General features: G+C 35.5%; 1 protein-coding gene across 1 annotated transcript; it reads right to left on the reverse strand.

Annotated features, from left to right (window-relative positions):
* Nucleotides 1–6,234: 6,234 nt before the first annotated feature.
* zgc:158343 lies at nt 6,235–7,390 on the reverse strand. Its single transcript, NM_001080038.1, is given in 1 exon segment — nt 6,235–7,390. A coding segment is annotated over 1 exon segment (630 nt). The 5' UTR covers nt 7,349–7,390; the 3' UTR covers nt 6,235–6,718.
* Nucleotides 7,391–8,982: the final 1,592 nt, after the last annotated feature.

Genomic DNA, 8,982 nt, shown 5'->3' on the forward strand with positions numbered 1-8,982 from the left:
AAATATAATAAAAGTCACTGTTTTTGAACTTTTCACGGTTAAAGGTTATTAGAAGAAACATCATGGTCCCATAATCCCCAATACACATTGGGGGAATCTCCTCATCCTCAACCAGTGTGCAGCATCCACCTGGATGACGCAACGGCAGCCATATTGGCAGCCAGACCGCACACCACACACTAGATGGTTAGGAGGCCTGATGGACAGAGGCCAGTGGGCAGATTTGGCCAGGATGCCGGGGTTGAACCCCTCCTTTTTCACGAAGGAAATCCTAGGATTTTTAACAACCACAGAGAATCAGGACCTCAGTTAACCGTCACATCTGAAAGACGGCGCTCACTGATCAATATAGAGCCCCCTTCACTATACTGGGCCATTAGAACTCACACAGACCACAGGTTGGGCGCCTCCTGCTGGTCTTACTAGCACCACTTCCGACAGCAACCTAGCTTTCTCATGTGGTCAGTAAGCAGGCCCGTGCAGAGACCATCCAAAGGGCATGTGCAGGATAAAATTTTTGGAGAGCGGGGGTGGGGTGGGGTGGGGGGGGGGGGGGGGGGTTGAGCGCGTACTGAAGAGCTGTGTTGTCGTGCGCGCACGCGCGTTCTGATCAGCTGTGTTGTCGCGCGCATACTCGAGCGGTGTTGTCGCACGCCTACTGAAGAACGGGACCGAGGGTGTGCCGCGTCACAGGGGCACTTTTGATCATTTTGGAAGGGCACATTCTATCCAAGACTAAAAAGGGCATGTGCACTGCACAGGTTGAGCCCTATGTGTGCACGTGCCTGTCTGTAAGTGATACTAATCGGGCATGTGGAGAATCAATTCATATACATTATATATGTCCTTTCAGGTGTACTAATCTACTAGCTGCTGTACCATGGCCGCAGGATATTATTCAACTCATAAAAACAGTTCCCCACCCTGAACTGGTCACTAAAAGGTTGTTTGAGGAACTAAAAAAATTCAGATTTTATGGCATCCACCCCACCCTCACTAGGAAGTAATCAGTAATGTACACATAGTCATACCTTTAACATACTATTCTTAGAATTTAAAGAATGCAAAGAACTTTAGGAGAAACTTAAAGTTGTAAAATCCAGAGGAAAGATTTTAAAGTGTTCAAAGTATTTTAATAATAATTATGATATATATTTTTTATTATAAGTATTGTTTTTGCCCTGTATCATTTATGCAAATACTATATCCTGGATTGCAGAGCTCATACGAGTCCATCACATGACAAAACATTCCACATTTATTTCTTTTTTATACACTTCACCACATATTATTCATTCATTTTCCTTCGGCTTAATCCTTGATTATCAGGGGTCACCACAGCAGAATGACCCACTAACTATTCCAGCATATGTTTTACACAGCTCATGCCCTTCCAGCCACAACCCAGTACTGGAAAACACCCATACACACTCTCACACACATACACTCACGCTATGGCCAATTAAGTTCATCCCATTCACCTATAGCGCATGTGTTTGAACTGTGGGGGAGCACCCGGAGGAATCCCACACAAACACCGGGAGAACATGCAAACTCCACACAGAAATGCCAACTGGCTCAGCCAGGACTCAAACCAGCGACCTTAATTCTGTGATGCAACAGTGAGCTACCGTGCGTCCCCCACATATTATTAGCTCACATTTATTCTTACTCCTAATGCAGTGTTTAAAAGCAGTAATGGCCCTCTTTTCTCTAATCCGCTGACCTCATTTTACATGACTTCTCAATTTCCTCATTTATTTCTTCCCCAATTTAAATCTCCAAATGAGGATATGACACATCCGGCTGACAAAACACTGTATTTCCATTTAAAAGTCATTCATAACATGTGTCATTTAGATTTAGTTAATAATAAGTTATAAAGACGTTTTCCTCTTGACCTCATTTTACATGACTGTTGATGAGCTAGTAAATTTCCTCCCTAATTTTTCTCTCCAAATAAAGATATGTTGCATTCGACTGACCAAACACTGTATTTCCTCTTTAAAACGTATTCATTCTGTCATTTATACAATGTGTCACTGGGATTACTTTTTATTTTTATTTTGATTTGATTTATTTATTTTCAAACAAAAATATCATACATAAAATACAATTAACTAAAATACATTTTAACATGGCCGAAAATGGAGCGGGATGAAGCACAAGCTTATTAACCACTTAAACTCTGCTGCTATTTGGGGATTTCCGCCTGGATTTTGCCTACCCAAATTTAAAAGCTTCCAAAATCCACGTGCAGAGGTGTAAATGCAAAAATTTGGTATCATTTTAAAGAAAACCCTTTGAATTTTCATAAAACACTATTGAAAGTGTTTAAAATAACTGTATATGTCATCTGTGTTATAATAAACACCTAAAAAAAGAGGCGCTTTTTTGATTTTTTTTTTATAAACTCAAATTTGAAAGTGTACCTTTTAGGTTCTGTGTGATCTAGCGTGCTGGAGTTAATTTTGGTGGTTCCTGCACATGTCTGTAATAATAGCAAAAAAGAAAAAGGTCTCTACCACAATCTATGCAAAAGTTATTGCATTCCAACTGATGAGAGGTGCTGTACAAGCCACAGAGACCGATCCTTGTTTTCATATTTCACTATTCTTTTGTTTGATCAAACATAATTCACTGTGTTTGGACCACATCAGACATATAAAAGGATTACTTATGCACATCACCTCAAAAACAGAGGAGAATGGCCCTGAAGCGCACAGCATAAGGTAAGAGATGAGAGCTGTCTGTGCTATCTGGGGCTGCTTATTGATCATAAATGTGTTGTTTTCACTTCTGCGCCATGGTAACACCACAATTCATTCAACAACTGTTTGGCATATGAATATAATTCAGTAAAAAGAATGCTAGAACTGAATGAGCACCGGCAAGAGCTTTCATTTGAGCTATAACTTGTACATGTGTCATATAAAAAATATGAATATGAACCAATGTAAAATACCCAGCTCGGGTATCCAAAATACTGTGTATTTTAGTGTAAATAACTTTTATACAGTAGAATAAAAACCAAAGTGATGCATATGTGCATAAAATATAGATTCTACACTTTCAAACGACACCACTTACGGGGGTCTGGTGCAACGCTAGCCCTTTAAATCTGAAAGCGAAAGTCGATGACGTACCGGGTCCGCAGTTTTAAACAAGATGGGATTTAGTTAATTATACACTTTAAGAAATCCATCTGTTACTTTAATGAAGTGTTTTTCCTGAAATATTCCCTCTAAAAGACTGGATTAGTCTTAAAATACAAATTTTGACCCATTATTTTATACATCTGTTTTAAAGAACATATGCTACAATTTTACCAGCATGATAAAACATTTTGCAGTGCATGTTATAATGTAATATGCTTTAGCGTTTTATAACTCTAACTTGTATACATCAGGTTTCCTTATGCATTATAATATTCATGATTATCATACAAGTGTCAATGATCCATTACTGTTAATCTTATTATGATTATAGTAGGGTTTATACAACAAAGTCAATAATTTACAGTAGCTTAGCAGGCCCGTGCAGAGACCGTCCAAAGGGCATGTGCAGGATAAATTTTTGGAAGAAAAAAATTTTGGGGGGGGGTTGGTGCAGAGTGGATGCGCGCGAACTGAAGAGCGGTGTTATCGCGCGCGTACTGATCAGCTGTGTTATCGCGCGTGTACTGATCAGCTGTGTTGTCGCACGCGTACTCAAGAGCGGTGTTGTCATGCGCCTACTGAAGGGCGGGACCGAAGGAGTGCCGCTTCGCGGGGGCACTTTTGATCATTTTGGAAGGGCACCTTCTATCCAAGACTAAAAAGGGCATGTGCACTGCACAGGTTGAGCCCTATGTGTGCACGTGCCTGTAGCTTAGATTAGATTAGATTCAACTTTATTGTCATTACACATGTACAAAGGCAATGAAATGCAGTTTAAGTCTAACCAGTAGTGCAATAGCAGCAAGTGCAGGATACAGGTATAAGCTATAAAGTGCAGTTATAGAAAAACTATGGTGATACTTACTAATGGATGTACTGTGAACATTATATAGTATGAACAGAGACTAACAAAAGATGAATTTATGTACAGCTTGCTATTTATAATCAGGCTATGCAGATAGATATAAACATAATAACAAATGTATATGTACAGTATATATGTACAATATTTGAATCACATTAATATTTTACAGGAACCAGCAGAATCAGCAAAAGTGTTTGTAACGTATGTAGATACAACCCATTATTATTATGCTTTTAATTGATTGTTGAAAGTAGCACTGTATATTGTACAGCAGTTTAGAGATCTCTCAGGTCAAGTGATAAGAATCTTCTTTTAGTTCCTCAGTCCGCACTGAAACGTAGAGGGGACAGAGCTTTCTCTGTGGCGGGTCGACGGTTGTGGAACATTTTTCCCCTTGAGATTAGAATGGATCCATCATTATCTATTTTTAAATCACTTCTTAAAACGTACCTTTTTAGCTTGGCTTTTTAAGATTATTGTAATAGTCCTTTCTACTGCTACATTTTTACAGACGTTTCTCTTGCCTTATTTCTATGTTTTTATATTCTGTCTTTTTATTTTTTTACATTGTTTTATGTACAGCACTTTGGTCAGTCTTGTGACTGCTTTTAAATGTGCTTTATAACTAAATGAACTTGAACTTGAGTTTAAGGACTAATATTAATAGAAATTATACAATAATTGTAACCAGTAAATCTAGATCTTGCCATATTTTAAATATATTTAATATATATCAACTTAATCATGGCCAAAGTGAAAAACAACACAACATTATTGCAATGTAAAACCCAACAATTAGTGTAGTTAATTTGAAATTTATACTGAAATTTAATTCTACTCATTTGAAAAGAGTTTTGAACTCAGTGTTGACGGTAATGAGTTAATTAAATACCTCATCACTTCAACTTAAATAGAGTAAGTTCACAGTACTCATTAGGATTAGTTTATTAACTCAAATGGTTTGTTGCAATCGACTTCCCCAAAGGGTTGAGTTGCCTTTACTTATTGGGTTTTAATGTACTCAGTTGGTTTGAATTATTTTCGTTTATTGGGTTTACTGTGCTCAAATTGCTTCATTTACTTCCTAACTTCCCTTATCTTTTTGGGTTTTATAGTGTGAGATTATTGTGTTTGTATATGTTGGCACCATACACTATATTCATCATCATCATAATGCTCAAAAATTGTTTTAATGATTAGTGCTGTTAATTTAATGATGATTATTTAAAGGACTTAAATTAATAAACTCAAATATTCCCATTCTATTATTATTTTGATTAAATCACAAGTTTAAATGTGTTTAAAGTGTAAGGAAACATAAATTGTTCATGTATTTATAGTTTAATATAAAACATCATAAATCTTTTTAAAGATATTCAAGCTATAGTGTAATATACAATACACTGTAAAACCACAAAAGTTAAGGTAACTCTAATCATTTCAGGAAACCGATTGCAACAAACCATTTAAGTTCAAAAACTAATCCAAATGAGTGCTGTGAACTTAATTCACTTGAGTAAAAAAAGCAATTTGAGCTCAGTAAAACCCAATAAATGAAGAAAACTCAAACCAACTGAGTACTGTAAAAAAATCAGTAAGTCAACTCAAACCGTTTGAGGAAACCGATTTCAACAAACCATTTGATTAAAAATCTACTTTATATACTGTGAGCTTGCTCCATTTAAGGTAAAGTGATGATGAGGCATTTAATGAACTAATTACCCTCAACACTGAGTTCAAAACTCTTCAATTGAGTAGAATTAACTTTCAGTAAATTTTGAGTTAACTACACTCACTTCATTTGATAATGTTGACTGTTGGGTTTTACAGTGCACATAATCAATCATTAAACGTTTAAAGGAAGAATAAAATGTTCACGTATTTATAGTGCACGGTAAAAATGTAAAGACCACAAATATTTGATGTTGATTTAACTTTTTTTGAAAAGTAAATCAGGTTTCAACTACATTTTGTAGGTTATACAAAGCTTAACTTGATATTTTTAGTTAAAGTTGAGATTACTTTAAAAAAGTTAATTCGATTCAACTAAAAAAAAATGTAAGGCAGCAATAATTATTTTAATGTGCGATATACAATGTTTTATATAAATATTTTTACCTTAAATGTTTCAAACTGACACTAAGAAACTATTGTATTGTCAACAAGTTTGTCAGGAAAAGGAGAAGGAAAAAGAAGACAATGGAAAAGTATAGTTGAAGTTGCAAATATCAATTTATTTCACAATAACAAAATAAATAAGTAAATAATAACAATAAATAGCATTAAATAATAAATAGTTAACGAATACTTCATCATACATATGTTCATATATAACACACAGGAAATCGTCAATATGAGATTCAAGTATTATTTCAGCGTTCAGCAACACAAACGATCATCGCGACGTCCTCATGATTTCAGACTTCTGTATCTAAAAAAACAGCTCTACTTGCAAGGCTATGCTAAATATCTACCCTTCAAGCGAAACATATTCAAGTAAGCTAAATCTAAAGCCTTTCAAGTATCATTCCGTAAGCTTTTTGTTCGTCATTCAAGTCCATCAAACGTCTCCTCAGTTTGTGTTTACTTCACTTCGCTCTAAAACACCGTAGTCTTATAGTTTTGAGCACCACAGGAGCTCGTTTTTCCAAAAAGGCTTGGAGTAAAAAGTCCACAGACTTGTTTAAGAGTTCGTTCAGTTCTCAGAACCAAGTCTATGATAGACTGGATAGAGAAGAGCCACCACATATCCATTTCTCCGGCTCTGCTGCTGCTGCTGGTAGATCGCGGTGAAATCCTCCTCCTCCAATACGGAGCTCGGGCATGTAGTGTTCAGGAGCCAGAAACTGTCCTTTTTCTCCCCGTTCCTGGAGCTGGAGGACTCGTATGGCATCTGGATGAACTCCTCAGGGCAGTTGCTCATCATTTGTTTAGCTTGCTCTTCAGCAGACTGGAAAGGGAGCACGTTGTATGCAGACGCCTCAGTCTGCGGAGTCTCCACGGATCCCTCCTCGGTGTAGATCTGCATGAAAACCACCATGCATAATATGAGCAGCCAGCGTTTAACCGGGCTCTTTTCGGCTGGTGGGAGATATTTGCGCACTTTGGCTGGGTACATGACCCTTGTGTTCCTCTTGCGCGGCCGAACTGGAACTCCGCGCTGCGGGAAAGCGCCGGGCTGCTGCGGCTCAGGGATCCGCTCGAAAGTGAAGATTTCCGGCTGTGTGTTGCGCGGCATCATCGATCCGAAGCCGAACTGCGGTTGTGGCTGGAAGAAGTTGTTTGATGGTAATGTGAAAATCAGACTGTCTGATCTGGTCAGCATTGTTAGTTCAGGTCGGTTTTAGAATGCTGTATTTGCTCTTGTGTCTCTGGATCGCAAAAGTGACTTCTCTAACTTTAGAGTGAGGTCTATATATTTTGGTTTTAAGAGACGCCCATAGAGAAAAGCCACACCCTTCAGATGGAAAATGTTGGGATTTTTACACAAAAAGTACACGGTTTTAGACTATTGTGAGAGGTTAAGGCTAGAGAATCGCTGAGAGCCACGAAGAGATTGACTTCATGAGAGGTTATATAAAATAAAAAAACAATTGTTTTATAAACCAAACATCATTGGATTATTTTAACTTCTTTTAAAGAAAACCATTTGATTTTTTTGTATTTTTCTAATCTATCTAAAATTTGTGAACTAAAATTTTTAAGACTGTCAGCTGTTCATATTTTACATTTATTTGCTTCTAAAAAGGTAATTAATTTACTAAAAATCATTTAATCACAACCTTAAAGACAAAAAATATCGGGTTAAAAAAATAATCCAAGGTTTTAGACTATTGTGAAAGGGTTAAGGATAGAGAATCACTGAAAGCCATGAAGAAATTGACTTCATGAAGGCTTATATAAAATCAATCAAAAACAAAACATTTTTATAAACCAAACATCATTGGATCACTTCAAGTGTAGAAAGAAAACCATTTGATTTTATTGTATTTTTCTTTCTATCTGAATGTGTGGATTATTTAATGATTTTTAAGACTGTCAGCTGTTTATATTTAACATTTATTTATTTTCTAAAAATGTTCCCTTGAATAAAAATGTAACCTTCAATCAAGACGGAAAATATTGTGCTTTAACAAAAAAGTAGGCTACAAGGTTTTAGACTGATGTGAGAGGTTAAGGTTAGTGAGAATTGTTGAGAGAGTCATGAAGAGATTTACTTCATGAGAGGTTATTTAAAATCAATCAAAAACAAAACATTTTTATAAACCAAATATCACTGGATCACTTTAAGTAAATGATTTGATTTTGTTCTATTTTTCTATCTATCTAAATGTGTGAATTAAGGATTTTTAGGACTGTCAGCTGTTTATATTTTACATTTATTTATTTCTAAAAATTTAATCCATTAACTAAAAATCATTAAATCACACCCTTAAGATGGATTTTTGAGTTCAAAAAAAAAAAAAAAAAAAAAAAAAACAAGGTTTAAGACTAATGTGAGAGGTTAAGGATAGAGAATCAATGAGAGCCATGAAGAGATCAACTTCATGAGAGGTAATGTGAAAAACAAACAAACAAACAAACAAACAAACAAACACATTTTGTAAACCAAACCTCATTGGATCACTTTAAGTATCCCAAAGCAGACTTTTTTTTTAAGAAAATGATTTGATTTTATTGTATTTTTCTATCTGTCTAAATGTGTGAATTATATTGTGAATTTTAAGACTGTCATCTGTTTATATTTTACATTTATTTATTTTCTAAAGATTTAATTCATTAACTAAAAGTCATTTAATGACATCCTTCAGTCAAGATTGAAAAACACAAGATATTAGACTAATATGAGAGGTTAAGGTTAGAAAGAATCATTAAGATATCATTATGTTTTACATTTACAATACAATAGTTTATTTTATTTTATTAAATTATATTATATTTTACATTTATTTATTTCCA

This window comes from Danio rerio, chromosome 5 (genome assembly GCF_049306965.1).
Source record: "Danio rerio strain Tuebingen ecotype United States chromosome 5, GRCz12tu, whole genome shotgun sequence".
NCBI classification, from domain to species: Eukaryota; Metazoa; Chordata; class Actinopteri; order Cypriniformes; family Danionidae; genus Danio; species Danio rerio.